The sequence below is a fragment of the Coturnix japonica genome, chromosome 2 (genome assembly GCF_001577835.2).
Source record: "Coturnix japonica isolate 7356 chromosome 2, Coturnix japonica 2.1, whole genome shotgun sequence".
NCBI classification, from domain to species: domain Eukaryota; kingdom Metazoa; phylum Chordata; class Aves; order Galliformes; family Phasianidae; genus Coturnix; species Coturnix japonica.
Window position 1 is genome coordinate 75,834,020 of NC_029517.1, and position 20,866 is coordinate 75,854,885.

Consider the following 20,866-nt stretch of genomic DNA (forward strand, 5'->3'; position numbering starts at 1 on the left):
ACTGTTAAATGCTGTAAATGCACTTTAAAAAAGAAGTTTCCTAAGAAGGCAGCAAAAGTAGGGAAAGGAGGTACTGGGTAACATGCCACTTGTGATGGTGCAGTTGTGCAGTTGCATAGCACAGCAACTCAGAGGGTGAGACTTCATGATTAATGGTGTTTATTCTTGACAGAAGCCTCCTTTATTTATCTGCAATACAGTTTAGTGATTTTATCAGTCAGCTGAATGAAAAATATTCAGTCATACCAATATTGCAGTGTAAATTGAGTAGAGTCACTTTTTATTATATCTTTCAGCCTTATCATCTGCACAGTAATTTTCTAGCAGGGGTTTGATATAGAAAGGCTGGATTTAGCTGTACTTGACACAAAGCCTCTTCAATTTCCCCTAAAAGTTCAGGCTACTCTTAGAAATGTGTATAAATATATATAAAACGCTCTTATCCAAGCAATTTCAGGATTTGAAAGAATGAAGATAAAATGCCCAAACCTGGATATGAGAAATGTTGTTAATATGAAAACATCTAATAGCTCTGAAGCCACTGGTGAAATGCTCTGTAGTGTTTAAGCTTGTGGCTTACTGCAGTTCTTTTTGCATGGCTACATAGTCGGACTTCCTTCTAATCAATCATCATCCAACTCCAATCAACATACAGGCAGAGCCTATCGTTCATCCCGGGTGTAATTTTGGAGTTGAAGACTATAATGGCCACATACAGCACATTAGTCACCGCGATAACAGCTAGTGGCACTCCTAAGGAAGGGGGAGGATAGGGGAGAAGGGGAATAAAATTCTTCTCATTCTCACAGTGCATTAGTGAAATAGGAGCAAATGTTAAACAAATGTTTATTCAATTAGCTGACTTAACAGCATTAAGTACGAGAAAGCTTCTGACACTCCTTTGACCTGCTGCTTTGTGGGAGGAGTGGAAGGGGAAAGGGAAGGAAGAAAGGGGTAGCAAGAGTGCAGGCAGAATTTATATGTGCCCACACGTTCATATGATGGTGCCTGTGTGGTTTAAACACTTCAAGTGTGGCTGGCCATGACTGTAACCAAGAGGAGGCTAAAATTTGAATAGCAAATGAGACCACCTCTGGAGCATCAAAGAAGAGTTGCAGAACATTGAAGTTTGCTGTAGGAATGCAGCTGGTAATTTCACCGTCCAAACTGTTATTTCTAACAAAGGTTATTAGTGTGCTGTAGACATTTTAGATTTTCCTGCTTCATTTCCACATATCTTAAAGCTGAAGTGGTATATGGAGGTCCATGGCAATCTCTAGTCTCATGTGTATCAGGATATTTTCTGAGCTAATTTGAATAACATTTAGTTGGAATACAGATCTGTTTTATATTTGCAGTCTAAATTGTGCATCAAACGCAGCATCATTACATCATTTTTTGTAAGGTAGTGACCACAAATCAATAGAATTGGAACTGGGTAAAGACCAGAAGGAAGATTTTACCAGCACTGAGTTTTGGCTGTGCTAGATGTAGGCACTTACTCTATTTATAGTTCACAGAAGTCAGTTCTCACTGAGACAGTTCCTTGGTAAGGCTCAAATAGAAACAAGCAAAGCAAATTCTAGATGGCCAGATCTAGATGGCCAGTATTACTTTCATTTGTTCTTTCCCTTGCTGTTATATCAGACATGTCAGTGCAGGGTCAGCTTTACTGAGTGAGTGTTATGCACAAACAAGGAACTCTTGTTACCTGACCTAGCTGTTCTTTTCACCTGTTCACTGAGGTTGGCCATGGTCCCTCAGCAAGGCCAAGGTGAGTGCTTTTGCCCCGTTCACAGTTAGGCGACTTTGCTTTGTCTCACTGAGATGGAGTTCTGCTGCAGGGTATAGCAGCAGATACTCTGTAGGAGCAGTGATTTCTGGAAGGGGTTACAGGCTAGGTCATTGGGGGTGGTAAAAAATGTGTGCAGCTGCCACAAAATACACTAAAGGATATCTGCCTAAGAGTAATATGATGTTTGGAGAGAATAGTTATATTAGTTGTGTTTTTGTGTGTTTGCACCCAGTTTTGTACAAGCAAGGAAAATGCCAAGGAAATCACATCATCATGATTTCTTTGATTCAGTTCTGAGAAGGAAAGGTGGTCAGAAAGGGCTGTCAAGGTAGGATAATGTGTTTGCCAGCTGAGGCAAACTGAAGGCCAACTGCAAGGAGCTTCAGAGGTGTGCCAGGAGGTAGGTGACAGATTGTTAGCGGAACGGAAGCAGAAAAAGGGAAGGCAGGTTGTTACAGTGAGATTATCATTATATGAGGATGAAAATGTGAAGCTTGAGCTTGACTTGGGGAAATACTGAGAGACAGTACGAAGTTTTATGCACATTTTGGAAAAAAATCAAAATAGTATTTTGCACACATTTAAGAAACACATGAAAAGACTTTAAGCCAGCACTTGTGCAATGAAGAAATGAATATATCCAGTGGCATCAGAAGTACTAGTTGTTTCCTGTACTCAGTACAGTTGTTACCTTGGGATGAAAGTTAAATAATGGAGTGAAAATTCGCTGGCTTTTATTGTTGGTGTGGTTTTTTACTGTGTGAACACAGCTTGAGTGAGCACACAAATTGTTGGTTGGATTATTTATGAAGTATGGCAGGTGGGAGAGGAAGCATGTAAAAAGCCAGATCTACATTCAGGCAGTCTGTCAATTGTAAAAAAGAAATGAATGCAATTGCTAAGGATTTGGTGTGTTGATTAATGTAGCCAATTTTTAACTGTAACTACAGAATGTTAACATTTCCCATAAAAGGAATGGGAAACCAGAGTCATATGCTTTTGCTGTGGGTCATCAGCAAGTTCAGTGTGATTTCCAGCACCGTAAACATCTCTTGTGCAGTCAGTTTTATCTTTTTATGTACAATGGTGCCTTTTAATTTTATGAAGTTATTTGCATATTCTGCATGTTTGTACAGTGCAGAACTGCACCGAACATTTTGTGAGATCTTGTCCTTGCCTCAGTGAGAAAATATTCATAGCATATTATCGATTGGTCTGACCTTGTATGTACTAAGTACCGTTTGAGCACTTTACTGCAGTTTTACATCTGGAGAAACATCTGAAGACATAGTCAACAAACTTGTCAAAAGTGACAGAGCAGATAAGTGATGGAGCCCAGAACAGGGCCTGTGTACCTTAAATCCTGATCTCTGCTTTTGTATGTAAGCTGTGTAGGCGCTGACCCATTCATGATTTATAGTATATTTCTACTGAATACAGGGTTTCTGCTGTATGTGATTCTGTGACTTACTTTCTCGGATTGACTGTAGTGCTAGCATGAATCTTGGAATGAAAGCAAGCTCAATATTGACCAAGTGTTAGAACACAGAAAGGAACTCCAACATTCTTTCTCATTTTAGGATTTACCATGTTGTCACTTTTCCCTCTTCTTCCTTTCTGCCTTTAATGCACTGAACTGTGCTTAATTTTGGTATCATTTAGCGCTCTATCACATGAAGAGCGCTGACATTTCTGTTTATTTAATTAACCGTAGTTCTTCAAACGTTGTAAATCATTTGCATAGCTTTCCTGAAGGCAGTGAGTGATTTTAGGGGAATGGACTGCCTATTTTAAGACATGATTTCTGGGGGTGTGGGGGGAGGGGGGAAAGTAAATACCAAAAAATATTATTGATTTCCCATACTTACATATCTATGTTTTTGGTTGTTTGCAGATTCAATTAGAAGTGAAAAGAGAAAAGGGGCTGTGAAATTGCATTTAAAAAATATTCATTGCTAGCTTCACTGTTATTGTATTGAGGCCAGTGAAAGGTTTTCTTAGGGTTCTCAGGGCAGCAGAATTAGGTCAGCATTTTGTGATTTTGAAGAGTATGTCCACAATCACTTCAGACTCTTATAAACAAAGTCAGTGGACAGTTTCTCATTGATTTCAGTTTATGTACAGTAGCAACTAAAATTTTTGAGAGGCTGGATGATTGTTTAACTCATGATTTTCCCACGTCATTTAGATGTGTAATTAGCTGCTGATTTATGAAAGATCTGTAGCCACGAATATACTTGTAACAGTGAGGAGTAACTTGATCATTTGGTCTACTCGCAGCTATAAGGGTTCTCACTTGAATGTTCAGGATCATGCCTTACTGTCTTAGAGCTGACAAGCTTTTTCTAGAAATCTGTTGACTCCTGGTGCCAAAGGGCCTGTCTGTACAAACAAGTATGATGTTAAGCAAACATAGTCATTTAACATGGGAAATGTTAGCAAAGGGATTCAGCTGTGTGCTATAAAACAAGGTTGTCTACCTAGACAGAAAGTACTTACTGCTAGTTCATCTCCTGTGGTCTGCTGGCAATTGCATGTGTTGAAGTTTTGGGGGCAGCACAAAAAAAAGAATTGTAGGCAGTTTAAAGAATTCAACAATTTTCAGTTCTTCAAGCAGAACTGAATTGAGCAGATACCAGAGATATGGCATGGATATCATTGGTATGAAAGTTGTGCCATCACTGTTTGCTCCAGCATTGAATAACGTGCTGTTAAATGATTAAATATCGAGGTTTGAACTTTGACACTTTAATAATATAACAAGATGGATGAAAAGGCAATAATAAATTAGGTTATGTTACAGTATTTCATCCCACTTCGTTGACAAGCTTTGTTCTGTGAGATAGATTATTGTTCCATCTATAACCTCAGCTCAGTGTCATATTTACAGTGTTATAGTTAAGAATCACTTGCTGTTTTCAATATGGATGTATTTCTCAACAGATTCATAAAAGAGATGTTTAATAATTTACCAGGAGAAAACTTGGCATTAAAATTTCTAGTCCTGGTGTTTTAGTTTAAGCCGGAAATGTTTAAATCACCATGATTTTTTAATTTTTTTTTTTTTTTAAATTTTTTTTTTTTTTTTTTAAGGATAGGTTATGCTTAGAAAAGTTTTTTGCCTAATCACAACTTTTTGGAAACTATTTGTGACAAATGGCTTCTCTAACATTAGACAGATTTTGTGATGTTGATCCAGACTTGCCTGTGGCACAGACCTTTGTGACTGTCCTGAGTGGCTTAAATCTGCTTCCAGCAAACATTGCTATTGTAGTGCAGTCTCTGACAAGCATGGAGGTTGTACTGTGCTTCTGGGGTTGCGGTACTTTTCACAGTTATAAGGGATGCAAATGCAGATATTGGTATTGTGGCACCTTTTAGAGCAGTTCTAGGACTCCAAAGAAGCCCAGTCTGAGAACCTGCAGACCACAGTTGCTTTGAGTGGCCTCACCCAGGACCTCTGCCCACACCCATGTACCGAGAAGCTGAGCCCAGGGCCTTCAGTCCTTGCCTGAGCTATGATGTAGGTGTGTCTCTCTCTTGTGTGCTCCTGTATAGGCCTACAGCCTGCTCAGAAGGTAGCTGTTCTCCTGGATGGACTTGTCTGAGCTATGATGTAGCTTATCTCCAGTTCTGTCTTCAGCCTTGCCTCCTAATACACCTCCAATTTGCCATGTCTCAGACTGATGCTTTGTTCAGTTGTTATGTCCAGGAATGTAGGGAATATTCTGTGCCTTCTCTAGCCTAAGACATGGAGCTAAGATGGCAGCTTTTAATTTCACCCTGCTGTGACAGAGGTGAAGAGAAGAGACTGAAGTTATTCTCTGAATCATGTCCATATGGCACTTAGCAGACAGGGTGGCTGAAGAGCTATGTAGTCAACAAGTCCTGTGTTTGCTTACATACCTCTGGATTTTTGCCTACAACCTATTCATAGCCTGAAAGCAGTATTTCACCTGCACAAATGATCCTCCATTGAAAGGAATAGCATATCTGCTTGAATTCAAAGTGTCTGATCTTCTGCACTGAAAACCCATCTAATGCTTGCATTCAAAAAGCTATCTAAAATGTGTGGTGTGAGAACCACTTGTTCTCACTCACTGCTGATATAAAAAAATATGTGATCACTTCAGGATTGTGCTAGGCAATGATCTATGCATGCTGACCATTTTGAAATAAGTGTAAACTACTAGCTCATGTTTGCTTACATCAGCTTTTAGTATCATAAAATTTTGCTCCCCCAGTTAAGGGATCTCTGGATGCAGACACAACGGTCCTGATTAAAGGAAGAGTGTGCATCTTCTTAGATCCTTCTCTTTATGGGTAACCTCAGTGCTCTAAATATTTTGTCAGGAAAACCCCTGTGTAGGAAAAAATGCAGAGCGAGTCTTGCCTTCCTGTGGTTTACAAATGAGGCATACATTGACAAGCAGTGTAGCTGACAAGAAGCGTACCTGACTTTTCTCATACTGAAGTCACTTTCTCCAGGTTCCATGTCAGAGCCTCAGACCCAGGCCAGGGATGAAACACATATGAAATAAAATGCTGGGGAGAACTGGCACTCACATCTGGAGATTTGATATGCTTGTCACTGACTGAGTGCCTGCAGAGCCAGTGAGTGTCGTTGAATGGAAATGCTCCACTGGGTCTGGAGCAAGAGGCACTTGCTCTGGCTGAAGCAGCTAGCTCTTGGCCAGTTGGAGAGTGAATCTCTAGGGTAACACAGACCCAGCCTTCTTCAAAAGCTGTTTTTCTGCTCAGTATGCACTAGATAGCTCCCGGGCTCATGCTTGTTAATCTTCTATTTGGTTTAAGAGCAGTTTTTGAGCAGATAAGAACTTTGAAGGAATGATTTGTTGAGTGACCTAGTGAGCTTAGAACTTAGTTTCTTTGTTAAGATTGAATTTGTGACACTACAGTATTTTCTTCACCACTGAGATGGAAGGAAATTCACCCTGTAATGTGATAGCCAGCTGTGGTATTTTTGCTTCCTACTTCACTATGAATTTCAAGGTTCCTGCATTCCACCCTCAGCATGGCAGGAAACCGAAAGGCAGCTTGGGCTTCAATGGCTGCTCAAGTCCTACAGCACCAGCAAAAGTAAGGTTGTGTTTCTGCCAAAGCTGTGTTATCAAAACACAGATGCTTCAAAAACCTGCAGAGAAGAGCGCTGCAAGGAAGGAAAGGCTTATTTTGCACAGTGGTGGGAAACTGTTCCTAGTTTCTACTACTACGTGCATTTTAAACATGATGAATGGTGAGCAGCCGGGCTTCTCGTGGGTACTTTACTGGACTGCCAAAGGAGCAATTCCACTGCTGATGCCTGCTTCTAACACAGCCAATGCAGCCTCGTAACTAACACTGGAGTGGAATTGCTTACCTTGCAAAAAACCTTGTGAGGGCAAGAAACACACAGAAGGTAAACAAGGAAGGGAAAGGGGAAAGAGTCAGAAAAGCACAACAGGAAGAATCATTATTCCACAAGATTTTATGAGCCTCTGTGGCTTTTGCAGGGAAATTCATGTTCTGTTAGGAATGCATAACTTTGATCTCTGTTCCATTCATAAGTTGATGTTTCTGAGCTGATAGCAGGGCAAAATTACCTCCCATGTAAGATCATGTTCTGTTGACCTTTTAGGCAATGACAGCAATCTGTGCCACCGAGTTTTCAGCATCTTTTGTGGGAAGGGACATGAACAAAAAGTACTCCAAAAGGCCTGCCTGTTTTAAAGGCTTACAAAGTTTGGAGATTCTGAAATGATTTCTGTGCAGACATGCAGTCTTGCTGTTTAAAGAAGGATAAGCTGGCAAATCTAGATAATGGGCAGTTTTTAACTTAAAACTTTTATCCAACAGACATAGTTATGAGATTAAAGCAATTCAGAATCTCAATATTGTCTTCTATATTGCAGCAGTAGTTAATATCTGGTATACAGGATACATATTTCATGTTAATTGAAATGATTTTCTGCTAAACTCCATGGGGAAAGGGTACCAGGGATGTAAAAATTAATACATAAATAAGCTTGTTTTAAAACTGGACAGAAAGCTGTTGCTAATAATACGGACAGAGAAGAATTCATTTCCTTTACTTTTTCTTTTTGGACAGTCAAATTTTGTGGAAGTTATTACATGTGCAACGTAGTTGTTGTTCTTCAAGACAGAAATACATTACCTTTAAACTAGTTTTGTTTATCATATAGATGACTTGTTGTGTTTGTTTTCTTTTTTCCTTTTGTCTTTCAGGCCTTCTGCCTTATCTAGTAGCCCAACATATTCAGATCTTCCTTTCATTAGAATTTCCCCACACAGAAATTCTGCTGCAGCATCAGAGTCTCCCTTCAGCACTCCTCACCCGTACATTAACCCATACATGGACTATATCCGCTCCCTGCACAGCAGCCCATCCCTGTCCATGATCTCAGCAGCCCGTGGACTCAGCCCAACAGACGGTAGGTTAAGACAGGCTTCCTGTTTTCTGTCATTGTAGCAACTTAAGTTATATTAATCTTGTCAACATTTTTCCCCCTCTTTCAAAGCAGCTTCAGCAGATTTGTCAGACATATTCATTATGTCATAAATGTTTCAATACTTCATCAGCCGATCATGGCTCATTTGTACATCTCACAAATGTTGAAACTTCAGGGGGAAAAAAAAAGCCTTGCTTTGCTCAAAATTTAAGCTGGAAGAGTGGTGTATGGCTTGTGACATCTTTTGTTTGTGGAGCTGATCCTGGGTGTGATTTTGGTCTTCCTAGAAATCCTGTGCATCTGGACTGAATTGAGCTAGATTCTTTGTGAGGATAAATCAGTGTTGATCCACAAAGTTATTCAGGTGCAAAGGGATCATTGATTAAAATAGTATTTTTTGATTGTGTAAAGCATGCTCTGATTTGGTACATTTATTCTTTAGATTTATTTCAGTCCACTGCAGCCAATGATACGGCCAAATGAAAGTGGCTAATGATCAGGACAGGCCAGTTAGTGGTGAGCATACTTGAAATATTGGTGCTCTAGATCTTAGTGTGAACATAGCTATTACTTTCCAGGTTGTTTGGGCTGAAGTGAACCTCCACTGTAGGTTTTGTTGTCACTTCAACACATTTTCTATTCCTATTCCTATTTCAGTGAGAATTTTGGTAAAGTGAGCAATGAACAGAATTGCAAATGGCCTTAGTCTTGTTAACAGTGGGCTTTTCAATAATGAAGTAAGTTGACATTTCAAAATCATAGTATTTGATTAAGAAAAATAAAATATAACACACCAGCAAACACGTATATACAGTGAAGATAATTAAGTTCTTATTGTAACAATGGGAAAAGTCTTTATGCTGGTATATGCAGAAACTTACCAAACAGATTTAAACTGCTTTTAGGTGAATTTGAAAAATGAGCAGTGCACCTTCTCCAAATGGATAACTAATTAGTCCTCACTTACAAGAACATATACCTTTACAGTTAATCCATTAGTTATGGGCACATACTCTTATGAGAATAAATTTTAATGACCTATTGTCAGTCAAGTTATATGGCATGCACGTGGGCTTTTCTTGCAGCACTTTTGATGTTGCATGAATTTTTACTAATTCTACCATTTTAATTTTAACCCAGAAATTATCTTAGAACTTAAACATATATATTTTGAAATAACAATTTGGATGCTCGGAAATACATGTTTATACACAGGGAGCTTTGGAATTCTTGATGTATAATACATCAGTTAAGTTAGGAAATATTCTGAAAAAAATGTTGTAATTTTGCCATTACAGTTTTGCTGTCTCCAGTGAGATGCAGGTAGTGCAGTGTGTGGAGCCTCAGAGAATTGTTCAGCAGGCATTTAGATTTTACTAGCTGAATCTGAATCTCAGGGAAAAGACGGGCCAGTCAGTCTCACCTTTTTCCTGGAAAGGCAGTGGAACATCTTCTGGATGCCATCTCCAAGCAATTGGAATGGAAGAAAGTTATCAGCAGTAATCAGCATGAATTCACCAAGGGAAAATCATGCCTGACCTCGTAGCCTTCCGTGATGGCATCACTGGCTGAATAGATGGGGGGAGAGCAGTGGATGTTATCTACCTTGACTTCAGCAAGGCTTTTTATACTGTCTCCCATGACATCCTGATAATGAAAGCTGAGAAAGTGTGGGATAAATGAGAGGATGGAGAGGTGAGCTGAGAACTGGCTGACTGGCTGATCTCATAGGGTGGTGATCAGCCATGCAGAGTACCTTTGGAGACCTGTGACTAGCAGTGTTCCCCAGGGGTCAGTGCTGGATCTGTTCCTGTTCAGTATCTTCATCGTTGACCTTGATGAGGAGATAATGTCCACCCTCAGCAAGTATGCTGATGATTCATAGCTGGGAGGAGTGGCTGACACATTGGAAGGCTGTGCTGCCATTCAGCAGGACCTGGACAGGCTGGAGAGGTGGGTGGTGAGAAACCAGATGACGTTTAATGAAAGCAAGTATAGGGTCTTGCACCTGGGAAGGAATAATATTGATATATCAGTACAGGTTGGGCAATAACCATGCTGGAGAATAGCTCTGTGGAGAACGACCTGGGGGTCCTAGTGGACAGCAGGATGGTGGTGAGCCAGCAGTGTGCCCTTGTGGCCAAGAAGGACAGTGGGATCCTGGGGTGCATTAAAAGGACTGTGACCAGCAGGTCAAGCTAAGTGATCATCCCCCCTCTACTCTACCCTGGTCAGGCCTCACCTGGAGTACTGTATCCAGTTCTGGGCTCCCCAGTACAAGAAAGATAGGGATCTGTTGGAGAGTCCAGCAGAGGGCCACAAAGATGATAAAGGGTCTGGAGCATCTCCCCTGTGAGGAAAGATTGAGTGATGTGGGTCTGTTCAGCCTTCAGACTGAGACTGAGAGGGAATCTGATTAATGTTTATAAGTGTTTTAAGTATGGGAGACAAAGGGACAGAGGCAATCTCTTTTCATTGGACTGTGGGGACAGGGCAAGGGAAATGTCTATAAACTGGAGCATAGGAAGTTCTACACCAATATGTTAAAGAACTTCATGTTGAGAGTGACAGAGCACTGGAATGGGCTGCCCAGGGAGGCTGTGGATTCTCCTCTGGAGATACTGAAGACCCTTCTGGATGCCTACCTGTGCAGCATGCTGTAGGAAGTCTGCTTTGCAGGGGCGTTGGACTCGATGTTCTCTAAAGGTCCCTTCCAGCCCCTATAATTCTATGATTCTGTAATAACTACAATGGTGCTAGGACTCACTTGTCTATAAACCAGGTGTTTGGTGTTAGTTGAAGTCTCTGGAGTATCTTACCTTGGCTCCAGCTGCCACCAGATAAAGGCTGTTTTATCCTTTAAGGTCTGTCTCATATCTGCCTGGCTCGTGTAGATGTCTTGGGTATCCAGGGGCTTTCAGAAGGCAGGAGACACTTAGATGTGGACAGCACAGATTGAGTTAGTGCTCATGAGTGCTTTGGTTACTGACATTTTACACAAGTTTAGCTTTTCATTAGTGCAAGATACACATACTAGCTAAAGCTTTTTTCCTTGTTCATGAAAATGCAGTAAGTTAATGAAGACATTGGAGATATGTCGGTAGAGCAACATGCTTATAGAAAAGCTCTTTAATCTATTCTCTGAAATCCAAAGTTTGTCTTCTGATTGATGAGATAGACAATAAGACAACTTATTTTTCCCACATAGGTCCCTGGGATCAGTTAGTCCAAATTAGGGTTTGAGCACTACTACAGTGGAAATTAAGAATCTTATGATTTAAAGGGAGACACACATGAAGTACTACTAACATAATGGATATCAGGCTTAGGTTGTATAGCATTTCAAATTTGACAACATGGAAGTTGTTACTGTTTTTCTAAAAGTCATACCAAGATTTCCCTTTCTACCCTAATTGCTTTAGGCCAGTGTGACTAGGTCAGTGTCATATTGGGCTCAGTCTGTCGACTCAGATCTGGGGATGGCTAGGAGCCAAAACAATCCGTAGCATAACTAAGAGCAGTTTCATGTTCACCACAAGTCTTGCCAGCTGTAATTAATGACTGGCATAGCAGTGGTGATGGTAGAATATCATGTACCTTGTTACTTCACCTTGCTCAGCAGAACAGGTGGGCTGGGGTTGGCCAAAGATTCCTCTGAACAATGCAAGTGCTTAAGGCAGGGCTAAGGACTGAACCAATTATTACTGTTGTGCTAGTGCTGAAATGAAGCTCAGCAATACCCACAAATGCAGAAGCACAGGAGCAGATTCCTCCTCTTGTAAAGTGACAGGAACGAAGCTGAAGCTACCCAGGAATAAACAGGAGAAAATTCAGTGCTGCGGTCCTTCCCATTACCCTTCATTTACCCTTCATGTGATACATCATTTATTAGGGTAATTTTTTATGTTTGAAGAAGGTAAGGAATGATCTTTAAAGAGCACCAGAGTATTTCTCAGCATATGGAACACTTACTAATGCAATTATGAGTTTGCTATGTTTTCTGCAGCAGTTCATTTTAAACTTTGCAGCCAATGTTATTGTTAGTTAACCCAGATGCTTATGTCAGAAAGCTCAGGAAGTACATTTAGTGTGTATGGAAAGATGTGGTGGTTGCCTGCTGCTGTAAAAATTTAAAATCAGTGATTCAATGTAGTTACTCTTCTTTTGAGATTTGGGTTGAATGTTTTTCTTGCCATTTCACAGAAGGTGTTGGTGGATGAAGTAGATTATAGTGAATTTAAAAATCAACTTGTAATTTGGAAAAAGTACAGACAATCTATAATTTTATCTGTAATTTTTTGGCTCGGTTTTTATGCCATTTCTATTCTTGTTCAGTGTACTTTTATTTTTTGAACCCTGAAGTTGTTTGCGTTTTACATTATAGCATCAAGAACACTTTCTTCCATTCTGTTATTAAAAGCAAAGGCAGGTAACAGACTTCAGAAGTGTGCCTGTTGAATTAGCTCTCTCCAGACTCCAGTATTTTCCTTGTTTTAGTACTAATGTCAGTTCATTGCCTCTGAAGTTTGCATTTGGAATCCAGCTCTCTAATGTAAGCGTAAATTATCCTTTTTTTATAATACTGTATAAGAAAGCATATTCAGGTAAGTTGGTAATCTACACAATTCAAGCTTGAATACCTGTTTCCCTTCAGAATTTCATTACTAGGATTAAAGAAAAATATTAGTAGATACAATGAAATGTTATGAAATAATATGGAAGAATATATGGTCTGTCTGTTGTTGTGAAGTCTGTAACTTAAAAGTTTTTTAGGCAAATTTATGCACTGAAATACCACCTTCTGGTGAACACATGAAAGGAAATTATAGCTGTTCTGCAAGTGGAACAAGTAGAGACTGAAGAGGAAGTCTGCATAATATGACAGAGTCAGAATTGCGCATTTTATGAGCACTTTTTAGAGAAGCCCATGAAATGACCCTCTAGAGAAGGCTGATGAAATAAGGTGATATTAAAATGACAGGGATTTTTTGTATTGGTCCATAATTGCCCATTAGTTGATAGTATATATGAAAACTATAAGGGAACAGAAATCTCATACATCCTTTTTACTGGAGATAAAGGCTAGTACAAGTCACTGTCAGAAGTCTGCATCACTGTGTTCGGTAACAGGATGTAGAATCTATCTTGTCCAAGGCTCTGACTCAGCAAAAGTGTTTTTATGTGAAGTAAAAAATACTTTGTATGAATTTTGAAGGATGGAATGCATGCATTCACTGACTTCAGTGTGTCCTCCAAAAAAGACCTGCCACTGTGGACAAACACGTATTTGTCCTGAAGGCATGCTTTGTCCTTCTCCTAAACTTATATGAACACTGTCATGGTGAGTCTTAATTCTTCTGGTCCTCCAAGCGGAGACTCCAGAAACTTGAATGGTTATTGAAGTTGAGCCATGTTGTTACCTTAGAGATGGATTCCTTTGGGCCAAGGATGAGGTAAATGAGAATAAAACTCTTAACAAGATTTTCCTTCATGTGGTAAGCTTTTTATGTGACCAAGTAAATCATATACTAGCTGATGTTGCTGTCAGCCTGTCACTTGTTGAATCACTTCATAATAAATATTAAAAAAATGAGGTCACGGAGCTCATTAATACTTTATGTCGTGCTGTTTTTTTGAATGGTGTCTTTTCAGTGTCATTGATTGTAATACACTGACCAATGGTGACATACTGCAGATGTTGCATTACATTACAAAATAAACAAGCTGTTTTAAAGCCAGATAAACCAGTAATATGATAAAACTTTTTTTTTAATTTACCTTACGTCATTAACACTGTTTTTTATGTTGTGCTTTTAGCTCCACATGCTGGCGTCAGTCCAGCTGAATATTATCATCAGATGGCTCTGTTGGCAGGCCAGCGCAGCCCTTACGCAGACATCATTCCTTCAGCTGCCACAGCTGGAGCTGGTGCTCTTCATATGGAATATCTTCATGCCATGGACAGTAAGTGACATTTTCTAGAAATAAAGATAGTCCTGCGAAGGGAACCATATGGATCATTCCTGGTCTGGCCCAAAAGGTCTTCATGCAGGAGTCAGCATAAGTCTCCTGTTGAGGCTGGAGGACCTGAACGTTGGTTGCCAGATAAATGAGAGTTACATTAAGTCTGAAAGTAAACTTTGAAAGAAAACATGGAGAGGAACAGGCCTGCTCCTGAATGTAGGTTGTAAATTTTATTTCCACTACTGCTTGAGTGCTTTTAAAAAGGTCCTTTTTTATTCAGAGTCAGTAACTTACTTTCATCATTAGAGTGAGTATTTGTCCTTATGAGCTTTCTATTAATAAAAAGTTTGCTTCTATTTTTTCCATTAGGAGAGTATGCTTCCCTCATTCCTAGAGAGCTAATGTGCTTACAAGTTATGTATCATAGACTGATAGACTTTGAGTCTGCTTCTATGATTAAGCAGACTGCTGAATTCTTAAGGATCATGACTTAGTTTTCCCTAATATTAAGAGCTGTTTATATCCACTTCAGCATCTTTCATATTTTTAATCTGTCTCCTCCCTGGTGAAGGAGGAAAAGAAAGCATCCTATTCCAAATTGCTTGCTGCCACTTACTTTGATCAACTAGAAGGGTAATGCAGAGTAATTAGAAAACGCTTGCATGCTTATTGGGATGAAAATCGGTTCTTTCCAGAGCAGACAAAATGGTGACAAGAAATCAAGCACTGATGACTCATGCTCACTTGTACAGAGCAGTACAATAGCATTACACCACCTCATTGTCCAGTTGTCCCACAGCTTTTTAAAATCTTTGTTAGCCTTTGGTTTCTTCTCGCTTTTGTCCCACTGTTGGCTGCTTGCTATACTTGCTGACCCAAGGAGTTTGGGAGTTAGGAGGTTCTTCTCTGAAAATACAGGAATATAGATAGCTTCCCCTCAGAACACATGCATGGGAGCATGAAATGATTGACTGATGGTCAGTCTTTACAAGGTAGTGACATGACAGACTGCCGTGGAACTGGCTGAGACAAATTGTTTTGACTGTAATATCTTGATAATGAAGGACTTTTTATATCCAGTTTATCAATCTTGTACTGCACTGATAACGTGCATATACTGCACTGGATGTTTGCACAATGGTTATACAGTAAAGTAAAATACCTTGAAACCACTTCAGGAACAGTATAAGCCCACACATGGAGCACGGGCCAGAAATTAATGTGCAGGTTTCAGTGCTTAAAAGCTTAAGAATTTGATATGTTCTGGTTTATGTTTTAAGAGGAATAAGGATGTTACACGGTTAATGCATTTGATGCATGTTAATGTCTTGCAGAATATAAAATTTTTGCATGGTTTAGGTAATCTAAATATGCTATTTTGTTCAGTTGCAAGGAAAAATCTCCAGATTTATAAATTAATGTTACTTCATTGAAGTTAAGAGATGTTCTGTACTTGCATTGTTTTTAGTTCCTATGAGGATGGAGCTACTGAGTGCATGCAGTTAGTAGTTCCACACTACTTATGTAGAGGCAGACATAATTTAATGGACTTGTACAGTCTAAAGAAAGATGGACAGATGTGTGCTAGAAAACCTAAGAAAATCAGAAGAGTACTCATACAAATAGTAACACTTGCACAAAGGACCTTGATCTGTGAGCAGAGATTGTATATGCTTATCTCTGTAGAATTACAGTTTTGCATCCCATAGCCTATTATCACTTCCCCTTATTAAAGGGGAAACATTTTGACTTTTGCCCATAACTTCAGCCCATCTATAAAATGTACCTAAGTACTTGCTCTAACAGGAATGTTTGCTGTCCACAGCTTTAGCTGCAATGTATTTGAAATGTGCTCTTTAATTTGTTTTGTGTTTGTTTTTAAAAATTAAGATCACACATTTGTAGTTCATTATAGCAGCAACTTTTCAATTATGGATTATTTCAGAGTTAAAGAAAAAAAAAAGTGCAATGTTATTATGCAAATGGGTTATTTTTAAACAGTAAATAGAGAATTAAAATAAGAACCAATCCTACTAAGGTCACTCAGCTCACCTTCTGTATTTGATGAGAATGTGTTTAGTCAGGCAATAGCTGCTTTTATCTAAATAGAGTATGAAGTTACCCTTTTACTTTGTAAAAACTAATTAAAACTATCTTAACTTGCATGGGTATACAGTAAATTAATTGTCATTAAGTAGAAATCTGAATGGCCTATCATTCATCATGCTATAGAAAACCCCTTTCTTCTTTGTCAGAATTTTAGATTAGAAAAAAGAACAAAACAATTAGCAGGAAGCCAATATTAAGACTTTTTTTCAACAGTAACAATGACCGTGTTTGCATTTAATAACTAAATACGGTGATGAATGCAAAGCAGTGACATTCGTTTGGGTTTTTCTTTTTAAGGGCTTATATAGTCATGTTAAAAGTACTCTTTGAACTTTGCCCAGTCTCGTCAAAGAACACAGATGAGAGACTGGTAGTTTCCCTCATTATCTGCTATCAAATTCTGAGCAAGTTAACTCACTCAGAGACTATAAATGCTGCTCATTTATTCCTCACAACAACCAAATAGATACAAGCAAGATATTGTTCTTATTTTGTGAAGCAAGTCCAAGTCTGTCTCTTAATTGTGTGTTTATACAGCATATAGCACAGTAATTTGGCATCTCTGTTCTCTCCTGTAATACAAATAATAATTCCAGTGACAGCGTACACTAGGCACAAAAGAACTTTAAATGCAGTTTGAGCAGATTTTGGCCTTCTGTTATGCTGGAAGACTGATTTCAAAGTGAGAACAGTTAACTGGAAAGTTAAATGTTGCTTAAGGAGTAGAAAGTTCTTGAATCACTGAACTTCAGTGTCCATGAACTTTCTTCAAGTGTATGTTGTGAGAGAATATGTCTGGGATCATGTATTCTCAGTTGACATGAGCCAGAAGTACAAGCTTGCAGCCTGGAAGGCCAACTATATCATAGGCTGTATTAAAAAAGTGGTGGCCAGCAGGGAGAGGGAGGTGATTGTCCCCTTCTACTCAGCTCTTGTGAGGCCCCATCTGCAGTACTGCATCCAGGTCTGGGGCCCCTAGTACAGGAAAGATGCAGAGTTCTTGGAATGAGTCCAGAGGAGAGCCACTAAGATGATCAGAGGGCAGAAGCACCTCTCCTATGAAGAAAGGTTGAGGGAACTGGGCTTCTTTAGCTTGGAGAAGTGAAGGCTCCAGGGAGACCTCATTGTGGCCTTCCAGTACTTGAAGGGAGCATCTAAACAGGAAGCAGTATGTTTGTTTACATGGGTGGATAGCAATAGGACAAGTGGGACAGGGGAGGTTTAGGTCAGATATTAGGAGGAAGTTTTTCACATAGAGGGTGGTGACGCACTGGAACAGATTGCCCAGGGAGGTTGTGGATACCCCATCCCTGGAGGCATTCAAGGGCAGACTGGACGTCGCTCAGGGCAGCCAGGTCTGGTGGTTGGCAACCCTGCAAATAGCAGAGGGGTTGAAACTAGATGATCATTGTGGTCATTTTCCACCCAGGCCATTCTGTGATTCTGTGATTCTATGACATTTCCTCATCCACTCACAATTCTCTTTGCTGCTGTAATGTTTTTCCGCCATTTTGGTGGTCAGAATCCCTGACTAGGTCTTCCTGTCCTCTTAATTGATCTTAAGGGTTCAGATATGTTAACTATAATACCAAAGTAACTAGGGGAAGATACTAACAGTAGCAATAACTGTGATTCATTGTTGTGGCTAGAAAGATGCCAGAACTGTCTTTTNAACACTTAATTCCAAAAATCACAGGTTTTGGGTTTGATGTCTGCCTGTTTCCCTTGGAGAGTGAATTTTGTGTGCTTTTATATGGTGTTTAGTAGAAGGTAAGGGTGTTCCTGAGGTTTCTATATTCATCTCCTGTCAGTATTAATATCCTCACACTGATTACATTTTGTCTCTCTATACTCAGAATGAACTTCCTATGTTCATAACCTTCAACAGAAACTATTGCTTTAGGTGAGTTCTAAGAAGTTTGATTTGAAGGAATGGAATAAAACAGGTTTGATGAAATTTGATTTAAAGAGATAGAATAAATGATATATGTCTGAAGATTGCCTTATAAATGATTAAGCAATGTTAAAAACTGCAACTCAGAAATCAAATTCATAGACAAATTTGCTGGATGGCATATTTCATTTTTGAAATTTATGATAGAGATAGATATCTGTTATTTTAGAATTGATCTCCATCCCAGGAATAAGATCTTTTCTTCTGACACCTGCTGGGTTTTTTGTTGGCACACTCAAGTCTTTACTGTCTACTGCTGGTTTCTTATAACTATGTCTACTCCAAAAAGGTGACATTCCTAAACAAACCTTCACAGTCAGCTTCCATTTATGCGCTTTGCCAAAACTGATTTTTTTTTTCAGTGCTTGCACAGTGGGAAATGGCTTTTCAATGAATCACTGGTCCTGCATTTTTTTGTTTTAAAGTATTTTATAAGGAGTTTGGAATGTAATGCTTCAGGGGGAGATTACAGTGAGCAGACAAACATCTCAAATTACTGAATAAATGTTGAAGTGTTTGTGTTTAATATAAGTGCCTGGGCAAGGCTGAAAAGTTTGTTTTACTATTCAGAGTAGTGTAAAAATAGAGGTCTATTCTTTTTTGTAGTAATAGATCAGTTAAGAATGATGCTATGCTAAATGAATGGTTTAGCAAACATTCTGTAGTACAGTGGATAGACTGCTAATGTATAAGACTTTTTAAGAATGTGAAACCTAATTAAATGATGGAGATATGAAAAAACAATAATTCCATTTAATTGTATTTCTAGTGCTAAAATCATGGCCTCCCCTGAAGCGAATCTCCTTCTCCTGTTGTCAGATCCTGTAGAGCCTTTGCTTGGCCTTGGCTGTTGGTTCCTGCTGTGAAGCAGGAATTTCCCCCTGTAAACAGGAAACCCTTTGACCTTAGGAAACTGGCCCCATCCCAGGTAGATGGAAGGTGCTGGTGAATTGTTGCATCTAGCTGGGGGCAGAACTGGACACTGCCTCAGGGAGAAGACAAAGCCCAAGGCCTCTGGATGGTGCAGCTAAAGGCTGGGCTATATGCCATCAAGGCACAGTGTCTAATCGAAGCAAAACCCAGGTGTTGTCCCCTGCTTTTATTACCCAGTCCCTGTTTAACTTCACATGAAAGACATTCAGGTGTTGGTGTTCTTAGTAACCACCCCTCTTTCTTAATCAAACCTATGCACCCCCTGTCTAATCAGTGTCAGCAGCAATCAGCTCACATTTTGCAAGGTCCTGAGGAGTTTCCTAAATAAGTGTCAAATCATTTGTAATTTTACAGATTCAGAAGAGAAGAGATTTATAAGAAGTAACTTTAGAAATTTATCTTATGCTGCTATTAGCAGCGCACAGTGACTCTCAGCTTTAAATACATTACACTAGGTCCTGCTTATCAAAAGAGTGGGAGCTGTGCTTGCCCCCTTCTGAGTATGCCTGCTTGCTAGCACAGAGAGGTTTGTGCTTGAGGATTCATGCCAGTGTATGCATAAACTACGTAGTCTCCCTGTCATATACAGCACACTGGTAGGATAGCTGGTAATCACCCAGGTTGTCTGAACATCTCAATTTGCTGGTCAGTGAATGTCTAGCAGGTCTTACTTCCCTCACTTGCTGCTTAACCAGAAACACCTATACTTAGCCATTCCCTTGTGAAACAGCAGTAGCATAGTTTATGCACCTTTAAAGCACTCCAATTGTATCCTCAGCTCAGGTAAATTATGATCCCTCCCATTGACTTCAGAGGATTTGTTCTAATTGATGCTGGCTGAACAGTCAGCAGATGAGAGTTGTGAGTGAAAGATGTAAGTGCAGATTTCTGTTTTGTGTTTGTAAGTGCTGTTTTTTGTTTTACCATAGCATGTGTTCTTCTATTTTCTTATGAAGTACATCACAGTTTCTTATAGCTGCTTGTCAGTGTCTGGTTTTATTTTGGCACAAATAAAATGTCTCAACCTTTGAAAGATGTGAAGGATACAAAGCACATCGCTAATGAAGTACCAAGCAGACATGCTAGATAAAATAGATCGCATAAAATAAGTGTAGTAGCTCTAGGAAGAAATAAATGGCTATGCCTGAGTTTTAAATGATGAATTGAGAACATGAATATTCATTGAAAGGCTGAGCAGTATGGGCAAAGGCCTCTTGAAGAGATAGTGCACAAAAGAAAAAAAAAAAACACAACAAAACAACATCTTAACCAAATGCCAGAAAGAATTGACAGCCGTGTTGGCAGGTGAGGCAAAACTCAACACAGATTAGAAGAAGGACTGTAGGCAGAGATGTGGTCATGGAAGCCCAGCGGCAACGAAGTGGCAGCTTTTAATACCAGATAAAAATCTCAGCTAGTGTATGCAGAAAAAAGGGCAACACACTTATACTTGTACGGAAAATGTAATGGCAGATAATAATCCAGCTGTGACCTTGGGATTAATCTAATTGGAGTCCATTTGACTGGTTATTATTAGGCATTTAACTTAAATACTTCATTGAGGAGTTATCCAGAGCACAAAGAGATGAGCAAGGCATGAGCCTATCTGTCCGGATTATTAGGACTCAGTCCTTTACTGCA

General features: G+C 39.5%; 1 protein-coding gene across 5 annotated transcripts in view; it reads left to right on the forward strand.

The window, feature by feature from the left end:
- GLI3 (GLI family zinc finger 3) overlaps nucleotides 1–20,866 on the forward strand; it is a 197,900-nt gene that overhangs the window by 120,675 nt on the left and 56,359 nt on the right. For all 5 annotated transcript variants that reach the window (XM_015854996.2, XM_015855000.2, XM_015854997.2 and 2 more), the window contains 2 exons: nucleotides 8,042–8,247; nucleotides 14,083–14,229. In XM_015854996.2, the coding sequence (XP_015710482.1) occupies nucleotides 8,042–8,247; nucleotides 14,083–14,229 (353 nt within the window). The remainder of the gene's footprint in view (nucleotides 1–8,041; nucleotides 8,248–14,082; nucleotides 14,230–20,866) is intronic.